The following is a 20,349-nucleotide window of genomic DNA, read 5'->3' as shown; positions in this document are numbered from 1 at the left end:
GGCAAAGGCGTGGAGACACACAGGTGTAACTTGCTGAGGCTTTGGTGCTCCTTCTTTGCTGACAGAACTCAGACCCAAGTTCAGTTTCCTCATCCTCTCTCAATGTCTCTCTGTCCTGTCCAATAAAATGGCAGGGGAAAAAAAATGGCCGACAGGAGGAGTGGCTTCCTAGTGCAGGCACTAAGATAAAACCCTGCAGGGGAAAATAATAATAATGATGAATCCAGTGCATTGACTGGATTTTGCTGGAGGCATGACTTGAGGCCTAAAGAATCTTAATAGTGGGGGCGGGTGTTTGAGCGCACATGTTACAGTGCACAAGGACCAGGGTTCGAGCCCCCGTCCCCACCTGTGGGGGGGTGTGGGGGGGTAAGCTTTGCAAGTGGTGAAGCAGGGCTGCAGGTGTCTCTATCTCCCCCTCTCTATCTCCCCCTTTCCCTCTTGATGTCTATCTGTCTCCATCCAATCAATAAACATAATAAAAATATATTTTTAAAAAGAAGCTATTTTTTTTTAAGAGTCTAAGAACTATCAATAGTGAGAGCACCTCCACCTTGTCCTCAGAGGTACATACACCTGAGGCAGTTGGGGAGGATGTGGGCAGGACCTGGGCCCCCAACCCCTTTTATTGGCCTTGATCTCATGATCCTGACTCTCCGTAGATGCTGGGGGTCTGTCTCCTGAGCACTGGTCTGCCTCTCTCCTCTATCTCCCCGTGTCTCTCTTGATTTCTGGCTATTTATCGAATAAATAAAGATTAAAAAATTAGAAGCAAATACATAAATAATTGATAAGAAAAAGCAATTTCTTGTTTTCTGTCCCTTGATTTTAGGTGTCTTCTTCACACCAAGCTCCCTCCCCACCCCAGCTGTGAATGTTAGGCAAGTCGCCCTCATTCCAGTGAGACTGGATTAGCCACTTAGCAGAACAAATGAGTGACTGGGAGAAAACCATGCTTCCTAAACTGACTTCACATTCTCCATTTCAGGCCATAGAGAGTGGCATCTTCTTAAAAAAAAAAAAATCAATATATCGGTCTCTTTGTGGCCTTACAAAGAGACCTTGAGCAAATCACACAAACAGGATATTCATGGTCTTCAATTAATCCAGTGGGAGTATCTAAGAAGACTAGAGACAGGCATCAGGAGACACACCGGCTTGGCAGAGAGGAAAGGCGTCAACGAGGGGCTCGAATTCCCCCTCCGTGAATCGTGAATCGGAGGGGACGTATCCTGGCCTCCAGGAAGAGAGCCAGAGCCAGGGGAAGCATCTCCTGCAGCTAGACTAGTTATTGGAAAGTCATTTCCTCGGGCGGCCAGCAATTCCAGATGCTGAGTCTGTGGACGTCTCCCTGTCTCCTCTTGGGCCCTGGGATGAGAGGAGAGGCTCTTGGAGCCTCAGCTACTGGGTCCAGGGTCCCCCTAAGGGAGCCAGGAAGGGGTGTGCTTCTGCAGAAGACGACAGACACGCCTCCCAGGGAAGCAGTGAAGGAACCCAGAGAAATTCTGGGGTGAAGCTGCCCCAACTCTTGGGGGCCCGGGGAGACTACTCTGAAGAAAAAGCAAAAAAAAAAAAAAAAAAAAACACTCAGACAGGGCTGAGTTTCTCTCTGAGACAAAGTCGACTGTGTTTGATTAGGATCTGGAGTGAAATAAGCCACTCACTTCACTGGGGATGTCTCAGGGCTGAAAGTTCCCTTCTTTGCATAATTAATCTTCTGCCCCTTTGAAGATGAAATTTTATCTTCCCAGTGCTGTAAATGGATCACTTCCCTCGGCTGTTAATATGTCATCTCCTCACCAAAAGTAAAAGAAAATGCAATGAAAAAAGAAAAGAAAAAGAAGAAGATAGGTAAAGGCAAAAAAACCTCTCTTAAATGGATTTCTGTTTTATTTCTTTATCATTGGATAGACACAGAGAGAAATTTAGAGGGGTGGGGGAGAAAATGAGGGAGAGAGACAAACACCTACAGCCCTGCTTCACCACTCCTGAAGCTTCCCCCTGCAGGTGGGGTCCAGGGGCTTGAACCTGGGTCCTTGTGCACTGTGATGTGTGCGTTCAACCAGGTGCACCACCGCCTGGCCCCTTGGATTTCAATTCTCGTTCCCAATATGAAGAGCTTCAGAAGGCTGTGAATGCAGGTCCAGCTTGAAGCCTGCTACCAAAATCTACCAACATTTTGGCAAATGGCTTCTCCGTCTGTGCACAGCACGGCGATGGTTGAATGCTACGGGCTACTGTTTCCCCGGCCCCTCGGCAAAAGGTCCTTTTCCGGTAAATGTTTACACGCCGGGGTCCTTGCTGCATTGCTCCAGGGACTCCACTGTGAGTCTTCTGCGGTGGCCAGTCTTCTCTGCCACATCTCATGCTCCTGTTGTCACTACACTTGATCTCAGCCAAAAGGCGAGAGGGGCTCTTCCTGCTGTTACTCCAAATCGCCTTCCTTTCGGCTTTTTGTTTGTTTCGCTTGGTTTTTTGTTTTTGGATTTCACTGCCTCCAACCTCACATCGGTCTCTTCTTTCTTGACATTGAAATTTGGCTTAGGAATGGAGTTTGTTTTTTTTTTTGTCTAAGTGGTTTAAATCGCGAAGGGACAGTGGTTAGCAGGGACTCGGTCTGGTGAGGTCTGCAAACCGCATGGAATTCCAGTCTCATCTGTTCCAGCAGCCAAGTTTAAATATGCAACACGCTGGGCCTGACTTGTGAACAAGGCATTTCAGAAATGTGAGAAAATCATGTGATTAACACAGACGGTGTGAGAGATCGGAGTTCACCGGGCCCAGAGGGCCCCTGGTTCATGTCCCAAACAGCAGAAAGTTCCAAATCCCATATATGCAATGCTTCCTCCTATGCAAACACACCTATCACAAAGCTTAACTTACAAATGACTGAGGAGAAGAGCAGAATGAGAAGAAGTCACTGAGGAGAAAACAGAAAGGTTTCAACCCTCTGAAGAACCAGCATGTGGATGTGGCTTCTCTCCTTCAAAACATCTTGACATCTTGGGCTGTGTGATGTTCTCACGTCAGTAAACTGCACTGACCGAAGTTTTTTGTTTTTTAATCATTATTATCTTTATTTATTGGATAGAGACAGCCAGAAATAGAAAGGGGAGGGGGAGATAGAGAGGGAGAGACAGAGAGACATGTGCAGCCCTGCTTCACCACTTGTGAAGCTTTCCCCATGCAGGTGGGGACTGGGGGCTGGGGGCTGGAACCCGGGTCCTTGTGCACGGTAACATGTGCGCTCAACCAGGTGCGCCACCACTTGATCCTCTGACAGAAGTTTTTTGAAAGGGAAACCAGTTATAAGATTGGCTATGGGGCCCGGGGGTGGGGTACACCTGGATAAGTACACATAGTATTAAGTGCAAGGATCTGGGTTCGAGTTCCTGGCTCCCCACCTGCAAGGGGGGATGCTTCTTCACACACGGTGATGCAGGTCTGCAGGTGTCTGTCTTTCTCCCTCTCTATCTCCCCTTCCTCTCTCAATTTCTCTCTGTCCTGTCCAACAAAATGGAAAAAATGGCCACCAAGGGTAGTAGATTCATAATGCTGGTGATATTCTGGAGGTAAAAAAAAAAATCAGCTTGGGTATTATATACGTGTGTGTGTGTGTGTGTGTGTGTGTGTGTGTGTGTGTGTGTGTGTGTGTGTAAAACTTTCCAGCACATTCAAATACTACTGTGAGAAATAAAGTGGGTAACAGGAACCAAGTGGCAGCACACCTGGCTAAGTGCTCACATTACAGGGCACAAGGAGCCAGGTTCAAGCCCCGGGTCTCCACCTGCAGGGGGAAATCTTCATGAATGGTGAAGCAGGGCTGCAGGTGTCTCTCTGTCTCTCTTTGTTTCTAACTCCCCCTCTCAATTTCTCTGTTTCTATCCAATAATAAATTAAATTAAATAAGAACTCACTAGGTGTTACATTGCTAGGGTCCGGCTGGTAGCACAGCGGGTTAAGTGCACATGGCACGAAGCACAAGGACCAGCGTAAGGATTTCTCTTTTGATCACACCCTCTCACCACAGTCAAGGAGCTAGAGGGGGGACAATGGGTTTCCAATCTTCATGAACCCGGTGGCAGACGCCGGGATCAGCCACTGGAGTGTCTTTCTGTCCAGCTGCACCACAGGCTCTCAAGACCAGACAGAGGAGGACAGACCAGGCCACCCAAGGGAGATCCGGGCTCTGGTGGTCTGTCCAGGTGGCTTCAGCTGTTGTGGGGAAGCTTGGGCTCCTCCGGGGTCTGCCGGTGACATGAAGCTATTTGGGAGGAGCTGTGAGTCGGGCCGAGCAAGAAGGGCCAGCGCAGGCTCAGGCTTCCCAGAGATCATTTCGGAAGTCTGGAAAAAGACCCTTCTGAACCTCCTTCCCCAACACACACCCACGGGGGAGCCCTAACGCGGCCCAGCTACAGGCTCTCAGGCTCGTGCTGTGGGCCCATCTGGGCCCATCTCACCCCACAAATGGCTCTGCCTTGAAGGTGGTCGTGGCCAGCAGAGCCGAGGAGGAGCAGGGCGGATGGGAGCTGATGCCTGAAGGCAGATCCCTCACTGGCCAAGGTCACGGTGGGTTGAGAAAAGGGGGGCTATTTGTCTCCCCATCCCTTGCCAAAATGACGTGGCACTTTTCCGTGTTGTTGGCAGTTGGCTGGGCCCCAGGGCCATGCGAGACTGTTTTTAATGGCAAGATCTTCAAGGTGGTGCTCCAAGCATTTGTATTCTTAAATTCCCCCCACCACGAAAGCCAGGGCTGGTGTCAGGAAGCACCTCCTAACCTAGTCCCACAGGCTTCCCTGCAAGGCAGGAGGAAGGGCCCTGACAGCCGTCCCCCTCCTGCCATCCATCCCCCAGGGGCTGTCGACCCACCCCACGTCCCTCCAGGAGAGGGGGACCAACCGTGGTCACAAGTCAGCCACCGGAGGTCCGGGACACACTCCAAGTGGCTTCTGGGAACCAACAGTGGTATGAGATGAGTCAGCTGTTAGCTGAGCAGTTCTGAAAAGCGTGTTTTTCACACATTTAATTGATCCTGTGAGCAAATAAGTGTGAAAGAGGAAGGAAGGGGAAACGGGTTAGCTTTTGCAGGGGCGGAGGAGGGCTCAGTCCCACCCAGGGCCAGTGGCAGGCTTTGAAATCTGAGAGATGAAAGGAGGCAGAGGAGGTGAGGCCACTGTCCCCTTCACCAAGCACTGCTCGACCCACAGTGAGAGCCTTTGAAAATCAATTCCTCGAGGCTGGATGGTGGTGCACCTGGCTGAGTGCACATGTTACAGTGCGCAAGGATCGAGCCCCCAGTCCCCAGCTGCAGGAGGAAAGCTTCACGAGCGGTGAGGCAGGGCTGCAGGTGTCTCTCCTTCTCTCTTCTGCCCTACTCACCCCTTCCTTCGGAATTTCTCTCTGCCCAATCAAGTAAAAAGAAAAAGAAAAAAAGGGGGAGTCGGGCGGTAGCGCAGCAGGTTAAGCGCAGGTGGCGCAAAGCACAAGGACCGGTGTAAGGATCCCGGTTCGAGCCCCAGGCTCCCCACCTGCAGGGGAGTCGCTTCACAGGCGGTGAAGCAGGTCTGCAGGTGTCTGTCTTTCTCTCCCTCTCTCTGTCTTCCCCTCCTCTCTCCATTTCTCTCTGTCCTAGCCAACAACAACAATAACTACAATAACAATAAAAAACAGCAAGGGCAACAAAAGGGAAAATAAATAAAGAAAAAAAAAAAACGAAAAACTAGTCACTGGGAAGGGCAGATTTGCCATGAAGGCGCTGAGCTCTGGTGACGACCCTGGTGGCAAAAATACATACATACTATAAATAAAACGAATTTCTCAGCTGTGTATGGAAGCTCAGGAGAAGAGCTCTTGCCCTGAAAATATTAGATCCTGGGTTCCATTCTTTGTACCAAATATAATTTTTTAAGAATTGTAACTGAGGCTTGGCCTACAGAAATAAACTATATGCAGTCTGGGAAGCTTCACACTGGATTCTCAAGTGTGAAGCCCTGAGTTCAATCCCCAGCAGCGACTGGACCAGAGTGATGTCTGGTTATCTTTCTCCTCCTATCTCTCTCATTAATAAAGAAATAAAATAAAGAAATAAAATACTGTGGACAAAAGGCAGAAATGTTGACCGCTGATGGGCTGTGAGAGCCGAGAGAGGTTGAGAGGAGGGGAAGGCAGGGGGGTTGGGTGGGGAGCCTCGAGGGGAGGCCCCAGGCTATCCAAGGACAGGCCCCCTGCCCCCCTTCCATGAAACATCAGCCTCTTGCTGGGGGCAGGTTGCTTGTTTCGTTTCCCTCCAGGGTTATCACTGGGGCTCACCTGGCACTAGGAATCCACTGTTCCTGGAAGCCATTTTCCTTCCTTCCTTCCTTCCTTCCTTTCTCTCTTTCTTTCTCTCTTTCTTTCTTCCTTCCTTTCTTTCTTCCTTTCTCTCTTTCTTTCTTTCTTTCTTCCTTCCTTTCTTTTTCTTTCTCTCTTTCTTTCTTCCTTCCTTTCTTCCTTTCTTTCTCTCTTTATTTCTTTCTCTTTCTCTCTCTTTCTTCCTTCCTTCCTTTCTCATTCTTTCTTTCTCTCTTCCTTCCTTCCTTTCTTTCTTCCTTCCTTTCTCTCTTTATTTCTTTCTTTCTCTTTCTCTCTTTCTTCCTTCCTTCCTTTCTCTTTCTTTATTTCTCTCTTTCTTCCTTCCTTCCTTTCTCTCTGTCTTTCTTCCCTTCTTCCTTTCTCTCTCTTTCTCTCTCTCTTCTTTCTTTCTTTCTTTCTTTCTTTCTTTCTTTCTTTCTTTCTTTCTTTCTTTTGTTTTATTGGATGGGACAGAGAGAAATTGAGAGAGGAAAAGCAAATAGAGAGGGGGAAAGAAAGAGAGACACCTGCACCCTGCTTCACTGCCTGTGAAGTGACCCTCACCCCCACGCCACACACACACACACACACACACACACACACACACACAGACACACACACACACACACAGGTGGGGAGCTGGTGGCTGAACCAGGACCCTTGCATTTCGCACTGTGTGCTCTTAACCCGGTGTGCCACCGCCTGAGCCCGGTTGCTTGTTTTTAAGCTTATGCTCAAAACCACAGTCCTTCCCCTTCACACCTTTAAAAAAAAAAAAAAAAGCCAATCGATTCAGGCAGCTCGGTGATTCCATCGTGACTCAGAGCTGAAGGTGGGCTCCATCACCCCTCTTGTCACTCCTGCTCTCTGGCCTGTGGACGTGTTTATTAGCTGCCTCATTAAGATGATGCCTTTCTCTGGAGAAAGGAGATTCTCTCCTCACCTGACATGTCATCATCAGAGCAATCTCTGTTGAGAGAGAGAGGGAGAGGGGAATCGTTAAGTAGACGTGAAATTTGCGGTACACACGCCACCCAGAGAGGCACATCTATGCTCAGAGGTCAGTGGGAGCTCAGTGACTCTGCTTTGTCCACAAAACCAGAAGTGGAGGACCACCCTCTTCACCTGGGGCTGGGGTGGACTGCAGGTGAGGCCAGGTCTCGAGGACTCAGGGCACGAGGTCAGGACATACCCCACCAGACAAGGGCAAGGCTGCCGATGCCCACTGCACTGCCACAGAAGCCTGCTGTCCCTTCGATGACAACTGTCCTTCTCATGGTTCACAGTAAATGCAGTTGCTGGTCAATGTGTAAAATGTCTCTATTTTTGGGAGTCGGGCTGTGGCACAGAGGGTTAAGCGCAGGTGGCGTAAAGCACAAGGACCGGCGTAAGGATCCCAGTTCGAGCCCCTGGCTCCCCACCGGCAGGGGAGTCGCTTCACAGGCGGTGAAGCAGGTCTGCAGGTGTCTGTCTTTCTCTCCCCCTCTCTGTCTGCCCCTCCTCTCTCCATTTCTCTCTGTCCTAGCCAACAACATCAATAACCACAACAATGTTAAACAAGGGCAACAAAAAAGGGAAAATAAATAAATATATTTTTTAAAATGTCTCTGCTTTCTCCCAGCCTTTGTCCTTCTCCACCATCAGCACCAGGACCTAAAAGCTCCCCAACTCCCCAGAGTCCTTTACTTACTTTGGTGCAAGACACCAAACCCAGTCCAGGTTCTGTTTTGAGTTTCCCCTTTTTATTCTTACTCCTCAGCTTCTGCCCAGGTGTGAGATCGTCCCATTTTCATCCTTCTCTTTTCTGGCTGGTCTCACAACACAACAATACAATGAGCCCTTCCAGATGTGGGGAGAGGATATGAACAGAATATTCACCACAGAAGAGATCCAAAAGGCCAACAGACATAGGGGAAAAAAATGGTCTGTGTCATTGATGGTCAGAGAAATGCAGACAAAGACAATGAGATACCACATCACCCCTGTGAGAATGTCAGACACCAGAAAGGACAGCCACAACAAATGCCGGAGAGGTTGAGGGGCTAAGGACCCTCCTACACTGCTGGCAGGAATGTCAACTGTTCTCTCTACAGAGGACTGTTGGGAGGTGTTGGGCATTACGCCAGCCCCCCTGCCCCATGCTGCACTGCTTGACCTGTGGTCTATTTACATAATCACTGTTTTGCCTGAGACCCGCCCTGCTTGCAGGGGCATTGGTTGACTCTCCACTGGTTAGATGGAAGCTTGCTACCTTTGTGCTCTTTTATTTTCTCCCCTCCCCTTCTCCTAGCCATTTCCTTTTCCGACATGCCACTACCGTCTCAGAAGACATAAAGGCAGTTTTTTTTTCTGATCAATAAAGGCATTATTGCATTGCGTTCCCACTAAGTCACGAGTTCCTGGTTCCTCTCCCACGTCGCTGAGTAGGCAGCAGCCAGGGTTGGCTCTGGTCAAGTTCTCTCCCATGAGACGCAGCCCGACGCAGGGGGGGGGGGGGAGTAGGCTGTCCTGCAGATGCCCCCCCGTGTCTGGCCAAACCCGGCAGCCCTGGCCACCTCGGAGCCCTGCCCTTCTATTCAGACTCTGAGGTTCAGCTGCTAAGCACAGTGATGATAAGGAGGTCAGACCTGCTTGCTTGTTTTCTGTCCTGGTGTGTTTTTGTCTTTTCACCCCACAAACTGTCTTCAAGAAAATCAACTGCTGTTTTCTATGGAGTAGAAGCCCTGTTTTGTTTACTGCCTCTGGTTGGCGCTGTCTGAACTCCTGGGCAGAAAGCCCGAGAAGCTCGCCCCCAACCCCCGTGCCCCACCGTCTCCTTTAGCAGGAAAGCAGAGTCCAGTCCTGACTGAACCTTTGAGTTGTCTCTGTCCTGACCGCAGGGAGGGCCGGGGGGGGGGGGGGTGTCGCTTAAATTGCATCTGCAGCAGAGCTGATAAAGGAGAGCATTTTATAATTTATATCATGTATTAATATTTATAAGAGAAGACTGTGCAGTCTTAATGGATGCAGAGTCCTGGTAATATAACAGTGGGAACATATTTTCTTTCTTTATAAATATACTTTATTTCTTTATATTCATTTACTATAGGACAGAAACAGAGAGAAATTGAGGAGGGAGAGGGAAAGACAGAGGGAAAGAGACAGAGAGACACCTACAACCCTGCTTCACCACTCGTGAAAGCCTCCTCCCCTGCAGGATGCAAGGTGGGCTTGAACCTGGGTCCCTGTGCACTGTAGTGTGTGCACTTAACCAGGTGCACCACTGCTTGGCTCCTATAATTTTATTTATTTATTTACTTTTGCACAGAGATAGACAAAAGAAGGGGGAGATAGAGAGAGACAGCACTGGTTCTCTGTTCATGAAGCCCCCCCCCTCCCCCGCAGGTGTGGACCGGGGGCTTGAGTCAGGGGCAATATGTGTGTGTTCCACCCAGTGTATGCCGCCCTGTCCAGTGAGACAGGTGAGTTATCCCACTTCTGGCACCAGCTGAGGGTTGGCATCTGTCCCCTCCAGGGACAAGGCCTCCCCCGCCCCACCTGCCAGGCTGTGGCCAGAGCAGCGGGTACACTCCTCCACACCCAGCCAGCTCGCTCTGGGGTCAGGCCCTGCAGGGCCACCCACAGGTCCCCGAGAAGAGTCCTGGAGCCGGAGGCCGGGTCATCTGCACAAGCCGCTCCGTGTGAAGCAGAGTTCCCGTCCCCATCTCGTTACAGCTCTCAGCGTCAGCTTGGGTCTGCAAGTCTCTCTTGACTAGGGTGCCCCCAACACCCCACCCCACACCATTTTTTTATTGTTTTAGTTATTTTTGATGTCGTTGGCTAGGACAGAGAGAAATGGTGAGAGAAGAGGAAGACAGAGAGGGGGAGAGAAAGACAGACACCTGCTGACCCGCTTCACCACCTGTGAAGCAACTCCCCTGCAGGTGGGGAGCCGGGGGCTCGAACTGGGATCCTTACGCCGTCCTTGTGCTTGGTACCACCTGTGCTTAACCCGCGGCGCCACGTCCCGACTCCCCCTTCTGTGCACTCAAGGACCGAGGTTCAAGCAGTAATTCCCCAATAAATAATTTTTTTTTTTTTTACAAAAAAAAAGACTGGGGTTTGAGCCTCCACTCCCCCACTGCAGCGGTGAAGCAAGTGCTTCAAGTCTCTCTGCCTCTCTCTCTTTATCTTCTTCTCCTGTCTTCCTTTCTGTCCTATTGAATAAAGAAAATTATTAAATAAAACAAAAAAAGGGGAAAAAATGGGCCAAAGGAGTGGTGGATTCAATGTGCAGGCACCAAAAAAGTAAAAGGGGGACCAGAGGGTGGCACACAGATTTAAGTGCATGTAGAACCAAACGCAAGGATAGGGCGCAAAGATCCTGGTTCGAGCCCCCGGCTTCCCACCTGGAGGGGGGGGGTCGCTTACAATCAGTGAAGCAGGTCTGCAGGCGTCTATCGTTCTCTCCCTCTTTATCTTCCCCTCCACTCTCAATTTCTCTCTGCCCTCTAAAAAAAAAAAAAAAAAAAAACCAAAAATGACCACAGGAGGCAGCAAGCCCCAGCAATAACCCTGGAAGCAAAAAAAAAAAAAAAAAAAAGAAAGAGAAAAAAGAAAAGAGAGAAAGAAAGAAAAAAGGAAGAAAGAAGGGTCCAGGTGGTGGTGCATCTGTTTCAGGCCCCGGGCCCCCATCTGCAGGGGAAGCTTCATGAGGGCTGAAGCAGGGCTGCTGCAGATGACTCTCTCTCTCTCCTCCTTCAGTTTCTGTCTCTATCCAATGACAAAGCAAAATTAAAAGAAGATTCTCCTCTCTGTCCTCTCTCCTCAGGTGCTCAGGGAAGGATTTAGACATTTGTACACGTGCACAGAGATGAGGAACTTCAGCTTTCTCTAGATGTGAAAAAAACCACAGCTACTAATATACTTAAAAAGAAACACACACACTCACACATTCACACTCAGACATTCACACTCACACACACTCAGACTCATACACACTCATACCTCCCACACACTCACACACACACACTCACACACACTCACACACACACACACACACACTCACACATTCACACTCACACATTCACACTCACACACACTAAGACTCACATACACTCATACCTCCCACACACTCACACACACACACTCACACACACACATTCAGACATTCACACTCACACACACTCAGACTCACACATACTCATACCTCCCACACTCACACACACACACTCACACACACACACACACACACATTCACACACACTCAAACTCACACACTCACACACATACACACTCACACACACACTCACACACACATTCACACTCACACACACACACTCATATACACATTCACATACACACTCACAAACACACACTCACACACACACACACGCACACACTCACTCACACGCACATTCACACTCACTCACACACACACACACTCATACACACATTCACACTCACACACTCAAATTCACACACACACTCACACACATACACACACTCACACACACATTCACACACACACACTCACACACACATGCACGCACACTCACACACACACTCACCCACACACATATTCACACACACTCACACGCACACATACACACACACTCACGCACACTCACACATATTCACACACACACACACTCACACACACACACTCACACATATTCACACACACACACTCACCCCCCCACACACTCACACATATTCACACACACACACACTCACACATATTCACACACACACACTCACACACACACACAGGAAGGTTTCCACAGGAACACTACAAACACCTCTAAGAAGAGGCAGGTGTGTGCTTTTCAGCTTTTCATCGCAGGGCTCCTCGGTGATGGGGAAGTGGATTCTCCTGGCAGGGGAGGCTGCCGGGGGGAGGGGTGGCCAGCCAAGGGGGCAGCCATCACCCTACTTCACAGCACCACACACAGCAGTGCCAAAGAGACAGCAGGGCTCAGTCCCGTGGTGTCTAAAAACAAGAGGACACAATACAGTGTGCCAGTAAAACTTAAAAGGGGGGTGAGGCTGGGCGGTGACGCACCTGGTTAAGCACCCACATCACCAAGCACAAGGACCCAGGTTCAACCCCCGCTCCCCACCTGCAGGGGGGAAGCTTCACGAGTGGTGAAGCCGGGCTGTAGGCGTCTATGTTTCTGCCTCCCTCTCTATTTTCCCCTTCCTCTCTCAATTTCACTCTGTCCTGTCAAATAAAATAGGAAAATAAATAAGTAAATAAAGAGACAATAGGCTGCTGGGTGTGCTGGGGTCGTAGGAGTCAGAATCAAGTCCCAATGATATGTTCCCAGCTGGGGAAAATAAAAACATAGACTACATTTTTTAAAAAATATTTTATTTATTTTCCCTTTTGTTGCCCTTTTTTATTGTTGCTGTAGCTATCGTTGTTGATGCCATCATTGTCGGATAGGACAGAGAGAAATAGAGAGAGGAGGGGAAGACAGAGATGGAGAGAGAAAGACAGACACCTGCAGACCTGCTTCACTGCCTGCTTCATCCCCTGCAGGTGGGATCAGGGGTCTCGAACTGGGAACCTTATGCCGGTCTTTGTGCTTTGGGCCACATACGCTTAACCCACTGCACTACAGCCCCACTCCCAAAATAAATTTTAAAAATAAAAATTTTAAAAAGGAAACATGATGATGACATGACTTTTTAAAATTTATATTTTATATTTATTTATTTTCCCTTTTGTTGCCCTTGTTTTTTATTATTGTTGTGGTTATTGTTGTTGTTACTGATGTCATCATTGTTGGATAGGACAGAGAGAAATGGAGAGAGGAGGGGAAGACACAGAGGGGGAGAGAAACACAGACACCTGCAGACCTGCTTCACCGCCTGTGAAGCAACTCCCCTGGGGCATAAGGATCCCCGGAGGCTCGAACCTTGCGCTTTGCGCCCTGTGCACTTAACCCGCTGCACTACCGCCTGACTCCCATGGCTTTTTTTTTCCTCATCTGTGTTCTTTCCCCGTGGCTGCTGGGCTTCTTGAGGGTTTTCCCACCCCCACCCTGGGGTGGGCACTGGAGCTCCCAGCTGTGGCTCATGGTCTGTGGCGTTCAGAGCCACAGGGAGGAGAACACATCATCTGTGCTGTGTGTGCTGCCTCCACCTCTCACCCGTCTTTCCGGTTCCCCGGCAGCGTTGTCTGGGATCCGGGGAGGGACAACCTTGCAAGGACTTGGCACGGCCTGGCCCAGACCTCTGTCCCCACCCACCCGGCAGACCTTGGGGCACAGGTGAGCACTACAATCTAGAAGCGAAAGTGCCGTCTGCTTGTTGTGTGTGTGTGTCCCACAGCATGCCCTTCCCGACATACGACACCCAACTGAAATGATGAAGGAGATGTACTGGGCCCGGAATAATTTACTTTATTATTATTATTATTATTGCCTTTCAGGGCTCTCACAGTCTCGGTGTCCACATCTCAAATCCACTGCTCTTGTTCCTTTTTTTTTTTTTTTACATTTTATTGGACAGGACAGAGAGAAATTGAGAGAGAAGGGTGAAATAGAGAGGGAGAGAGAGACACACCGGCAGACCAGCCTCGCCACTTGTGAAGCATCCCTCCTGCAGGTGGGGAGAAGGGGCTCGAACCCAGATCCTTGTGTGGGAATCTGTGTGCTCAACCAGGTGCACCACTGCCCAGCCCACTGTTTATTTATTATTAGAGACAGAGAGAAATTGAGAGAGGAGGAGGAGGAGGTAGGAAAGGAAAGAGAGAGACACCTTCCATCCTGCTTCACTGCTTATGAAACTTCCCCCCTGCACTTGGGGAGCCAGGGGCTTGAACCTGGGTCCTTGTGCACTTCACCTGGCCCGCATGCTGGACAGCTTCTTGTCATAGCCGCTGACTCCCACATGAGGGCCCGCTGAGGTCCAACAGGCGGGCCTGGTCCTCGGCCCACTGGCTGCCACCTTCACCTCCCACACTCCCCGAGACACGATGGGGACGTGACTGGACCAGTGTCTTTACAAACACAGGCTAGAATGATCACTTTATTGGTAATGTTGATTCATAAGGCAGTTACAAAAGGACCCCGTGGCAACCAGACAGCATTGGAATATGGCTTTAGCTTCCTTCATCGCAGGGAGAGTGAACCTTCCCGTTACAAGGAGCTGGGAGAGGAAAGGAGAAACCATATTGATGGCAAAAGAGGACATCTGAGTAGGCTGTGAAGGACCATCCAGGCACCAGCAGCTGAAGCTGATGGTCACATGCACTCAGCCGCACGAGAGAGACTGAGACCAGGCCTCGTTCAACGTCAAGGTGACTCGCAGCTCCACGTTTTGTGGGGCCCGAAAACACCAGGACCACAGATGGGCAGCACATGAGTTGGCCGAGATTCCCGGTGCTCCAGAAAGACGCAGGGTGTGTTAAAGTCTGGACAGATGATTGTCGGGTAGTGTGGGAAGTTCTTGCGTGAACTGGACACTTGGCGACATAGCGGCAAAGACTTGGTTAAGGCCTTCCATCTGCTTCGCCCAGACCTGCTTAAAGGCACTGATACCAACAACAGAAATATTCCACAGTACCACTGAGGTTTCGTTTATTTAAAAAAAAAAAAAAACTCCCAAAATACAAGTCTTCATAGGAAAATGTCCTTTTATTGCATGGCAGGCAGCGTCCGTCCATCCTTCTGCTCAGGAATAGAAGTGCCGCCCTTTCTCGGGGGTCTGGAGTCTGTTCAGTCTGGCCACCTGAGACGGGGATGGGGGCACGTCCTGGCGGAAGGGGCCCTTGGCGGGGGCATAGCCAGAATCCTGGACTTTCTTATAGGAGTCACAGTTGCTGAGCCCTTCGGGGGCGGGAGGAGGCTGCTTCTTCATCTGCTGCTCTTTCCGCCTCTGCTCCTGGCGCAGGAGCTCCTGGGTCTCCAGCATGACCCTGGCGTTGAAGCCGTGCCCGCCCAGGTAGCCGTGCCCGCCCAGGTAGCCGTGCCTGGAGCCCTGGTAGCTGGAGTACTGTGGGTTCTCCTTGGCGTTCTGGAAGCCTTCCCCGGGCGCGTAGTTCTGCTCCCAGGAGTCCTGCGAAACAGAGCTGACATTCTTCCTGCTTTGCCTGCAAGGTAAAGGCCAAAGGTGAGTGGGAGAGTTGGGAGAAGGAAAGAGAGGGAGGCTGGGCAGCCACGTACCTGGCTGGGCGCACATGTTATAATAAGCAAGGACCCGGGTTCAAGCCCACAGAATCTGCCTGCAGGGGGAAATGCTTCCCAAGGGGGGAAGGAGGGCTGCGGGTGTTTCTCTGTCTCTCCTTCTCAACCTCCTCCTTCCCTTTCCAATTCTCTCAATCTCTACCCAATAATAATAAAGAAAAATATATTGAGGGGTAAAAGAGAAAGAAAGAAAGAAAGAAAGAAAGAAAGAAAGAAAGAAAGAAAGAAAGAGGAAGAGAAGAGAGATGAGGAGGGGATGCTTGTGAGAGGACCAGGCAAGGGGAACGTGCTTTTGAATATCTAGACCAAAGGTGTGCTCCAGGCTCGGGCTGGACACTGCTGGAGGCTGGAGATCCCAAACACGACCATCCCCAGGGGCTGTCCCCAGCTAGCTCCCACTTTCAGCACCTGAGTAGGAAGGAGAAGGAACTGACTCAGATGTCACTCAGAAACAGGGCCCCTCTTCCATCTCTGGGGAGAGCAGGTGCCCTACGGGAGTGAGAGAGATCTGACTGCTCCTGGTTCACTTTCAACTGCCATACAGTTGAGCTGGAAACAGCAGCACAAATACTCTACCAGCTGCAGCCGAGGCACTTCCAAACACACCCACTCATCAGGACGGCAGAGCCCGGGACCCTGTGGACCGGTCTCTGTCTGCCGCAGCTTCACGCCATGATCCCCTCATCCCCTCCCACCCCAGGAAGAGGAAGTAAATCAGAGTCACATCGAAATTCCAAATCTACATCACTTGTGTAATGAAGTCACCAACCTCTTCAAGAAACATTGTTTTGTCAGGCCGGGGGGGTTGGGGGTGTTGGATCCACCTGCCAACACCCATGTCCAGTGGAGAAGCAACAGAAGCCAGAACTCCCACCTTCTGTTCCTCAAAAAAAAAACCTGATCCAGACTCCCAGCGGGGGAGAAGTGATAGGAGGAAGCTAAGAAGATAGGAAGAAGATAAGAGGACTGCACTCCAGCTCCATCAGCACCCAGAGAGAGAAGGAAAAGGAGAGGGACATATGGAGGTAGCGAGGTCATGAGCGGCTTGGAGGGGAAGAGAGGAGTGACTCAGGAAGAAAAAGGGGCAACTATGTGGAAATGTGGACAGACAGTTGTAGAGATGATGGCTGGCCCATGTCTACAACCTTAGGGGAACTGTGGTGGCTTGTAGTGGGGAGACTGAAGATTCAGAACTCTGGAGGTGGGCATGGAGTGGATTTAAAGCCCTGCTGACAAGTAATTTTGTAAAATAAAAATTAGTAAATAAATAAATCAAAAGTAATAAATGTACACACACACACACATACACACACACACACATATATATACATTACTGTTTTGAAACATCTTTAATTTACTATCAAGTCCCTGGGTGCTGTTTTGAATGGACAAAATTGGCTGTGATAAAGTAAAACATTTTTTTTTTTGGCTTTGAAAAGGGAGGAGTGTGTGTGAGAAGAGGGAGAGGGAGAGAGAGAGGGAGAGGGAGAGGGAGAGGGAGAGGGAGAGAGAGAGAGAGAGAGAGAACTGAGTAATAAGACAAAATATATTGCTCCATTTATCAGTGAGGAAATCATTCGGTGACAGAATGGATGGCTTCAGCCTTCCCTGTCAACACACACCACAGGACCGAATGTCCAAGCAGGTCCCAGAGACAGGAAGTAAGGACATGCAGACAAGTCGGGATCCAGCAGGAAGTAAGCTCTGAGCGCCTGGGAGCCTGCAGAAGCCTCCATAGGGTCTGGGTGGAAGCCTTCCTACTGTCCACAAAGCCTAAAAGATAGTCATGGCCTTTTCTCTCTCTGTCTGTCTGTCTGTCTGTCTGTCAGTCTGTCTGTCAGTCTGTCAGTCTGTCTGTCTGTCTGTCAGTCTGTCTGTCTGTCTACTTATTTATTTTTGCCTCCAGGGTTATTGCTGGGGTTCAGTGCTGGTACTATGAGTCCAGTGCTCTTCAAGGCCATTTTTTCCTTTTTTATCAGATAGAGACAGAGAGGAATTGAGAGAGAAGAGGGAGAGAGAGAGGGAAAGAGAGAGATGGACACCAGTAGACCTGCTTTACCACTTGTGAAGTGTTCCAACTGCAGGTGGGGAGCTGGGGGCTCGAACCAGGTTCCTTGTGTGGCTCCTTATGCTTAGTACTATGTGCACTTAACCAGAAGTGCTACCACCCGGTGGGGGCCTTTTCTTAATTCCTGCCCAACATCACCTCTGGACAGGACTATGATTGATCAAGTGGCCTACGTTCTCTGTACCTGGTTCTCTCTTAATGGGAACCAGACCATTTTCAGCATTAGCCTGTCCTCAAACTGGATGGAACAGTTTATTTGCCTAAAGCACTGATTATTTTCAATTAAAAAGCCATCAATTAATCTACCAGGAGACATGAAGGATGGAAAGAGCCAGTGTGAAACCAGGGATTTGACATTAATCACGGAACTTTAATTAAAAAACAACAAACTTGCCCCTGACATTACAGCAACAAAAGTGGAACTCCTTCATGGGTTACCTGTCAATTTAAAGATAGCAAGAAATAGGTTGCAGAAATGGCTCCCTCCTTTCTCTCTCTCTCCCTCCCTGGTCTACAGAGATTTGCTCACTATCCACTTCCAGAACCACCTACACACATACACACACACACACACTCACACACTCACACACTCTCACACACACACTCACACACTCAAACACACACACATTCACACACATTCACACACACACAAACACTCATACACACAAACTCACACACTCACACACACTCATACACACTCACTCACACACACTCACATACACACTCACACACTCATTCACACACACACACTCAGACACACACAATTCACACACACATTCACACACACACTCACACACACACAAACACACACACATACACACATACACACACTCACACACACACTCACACACACTCACACACACACTCACACATACTCATTCACACACACACACTCAGACACACATTCACAATTCACACACACACATTCACACACACAAACACACACACGCACAAACACACACTTACACATACACACACACACTCACACACACACTCACATACACACACACTCACACACTCACACACACACCCACACACACTCACACACACTCACACACACTTACACACACTCACACACACACACATACACTCACTCCACTAGATCCTGAAGCTCTGCTCTCAGCAGCCAGGCCCAGAAAATGAATTCTGAATCATTCCAGGGAGACAGATTCTTTCTATATTTAAACGTGTCGGGAACTCACCAAAGGTTTGTTAGGGATGGAAATTATGATGATGTGAGAGAAAGAATTTCTCAGAGCTAATTTTTTTTTAATGAAGCATCAGAAGCAGAGAGAGAGAAAGCAACAGACCTCCCTCAGGCTTGAAGATGTTTGGAGCAAGTACACGCACGCACGCACACATGCATACATGTGTGTCAACCTGGACACACACGCACTATGTGATACCCTGATAAAAAACTCAGTGATCTTTGGGCCAGGTGGTAGTGCACCTGGTTGAGCACATATGTTGCAATTCACAAGGACCCGGGTTTGTGTCCTTGGTCCCCAGCTGCAGGGGGGAAAGCTTTGTGAGTGGTGAAGCAGTCCTGAAGGTGTCTCTCTCTATCACCCACTTCCTTCTTGGTTTCTGGTTGTCTCTATGCAATAAAGATATATATTTTCTTTTTTTCAAATTTATTTATTTCCTTTTGTTGCCCTTGTTGCTTTATTGTATTAATTATTATTGTCTGTCTTCGTTGTTGGATAGGACAGAGAGAAATGGAGAGAGTAGGGGAAGACAGACAGGAGGAAAGAAAGACAGACACCTGCAGAACTGCTTCACCGCCTGTGAAGCGACTCCCCTGCAGGTGGGGAGCCGGGGGCTCGAACCGGGATCCTTATGCCAGTCCCTTGTGCTTTGTGCCACATGCGCTTAGCCCACTGCACTGCCACCCCACTCCCCAAGATATTTTTTAAAGATTTTATTTATTTCCTAGTGAAAAGGATAGGAGAGAAAGAAAGAACCAGACATCACTCTGGTACATGTGCCGCTAGGGATTGAACTCAGGACCTCATGCTTGAGAGTCCAGTGCTTTATCCACTGCGCCACCTCCAGGACCACATCAATAAAGATAATTTTTTTTTAAAAAAAGGAAGAAGTCAGTGATCTCCATAAGCTTCCAACTGTGGAAATGTCAAGAAGTGAACAGATCGCAGAAAAGCACAACGAAGCAACCAACGGTAAGAATTCTCCGCACTAGGCAATTAGTCACAGTGACGGACACACAGGGCCCAGCAGTCCCCTACCAGCTGCGTGATACTCGGATGGGAAGGGGGGGATTCTTTGCCCTCAAAATGCCTCATATGAAACTGACATTAAAATCTCACTTCAAGGGGTAGCACTGCCAGTTAAGTGCACATGGTCTGAAGCGCAAGGACCGGCCTAGGGATCCCAGTTCGAGGCCCCGGCTCCCCACCTGCAGGGGAGTCGCTTCATAGGCGGTGAAGCAGGTCTGCAGGTGTCTGTCTTTCTCTCCCCCTCTCTGTCTTCCCCTCCTCTCTCCACTTCTCTCTGTCCTATCCAACAACAACGACATCAATAACAACAACGATAAACAACAAAGGCAACACAAGGGAAAAAATGGCCTCCAGGAGCAGCGGATTCGTGGTGCTGGTGCGAACCCCAGTGATAACCCTGGAGGCGCACAACAACGACAGCAACATCTAACTTCATGGACCCACAAAACAGCTCACTGGGGTGACGTGCTGCTCCGTCATGTATGTGACCCAAGTGTGAGCCCCGCACCCCACCCCATCCCCCTTGTTGAAGGAAAAATCT

At 49.4% G+C, this 20,349-nt stretch overlaps 1 protein-coding gene across 11 annotated transcripts in view; it reads right to left on the bottom strand.

Moving 5' to 3' along the window:
* Positions 1-14,333: 14,333 nt before the first annotated feature.
* Positions 14,334-20,349, bottom strand: part of PARD3 (par-3 family cell polarity regulator) — a 652,495-nt gene continuing 646,479 nt past the window's right edge. For all 11 annotated transcript variants that reach the window (XM_060192488.1, XM_060192489.1, XM_060192482.1 and 8 more), the window contains one exon: positions 14,334-15,409. In XM_060192488.1, coding sequence (XP_060048471.1) covers positions 14,992-15,409 — 418 coding nt within the window. In that variant the 3' untranslated portion in view covers positions 14,334-14,991. The remainder of the gene's footprint in view (positions 15,410-20,349) is intronic.

Source organism: Erinaceus europaeus, chromosome 6 (genome assembly GCF_950295315.1).
Source record: "Erinaceus europaeus chromosome 6, mEriEur2.1, whole genome shotgun sequence".
NCBI lineage: Eukaryota > Metazoa > Chordata > Mammalia > Eulipotyphla > Erinaceidae > Erinaceus > Erinaceus europaeus.
Note: the sequence above shows the minus strand (reverse complement) of the source record. Positions and strands in the feature narration are given on the sequence as shown.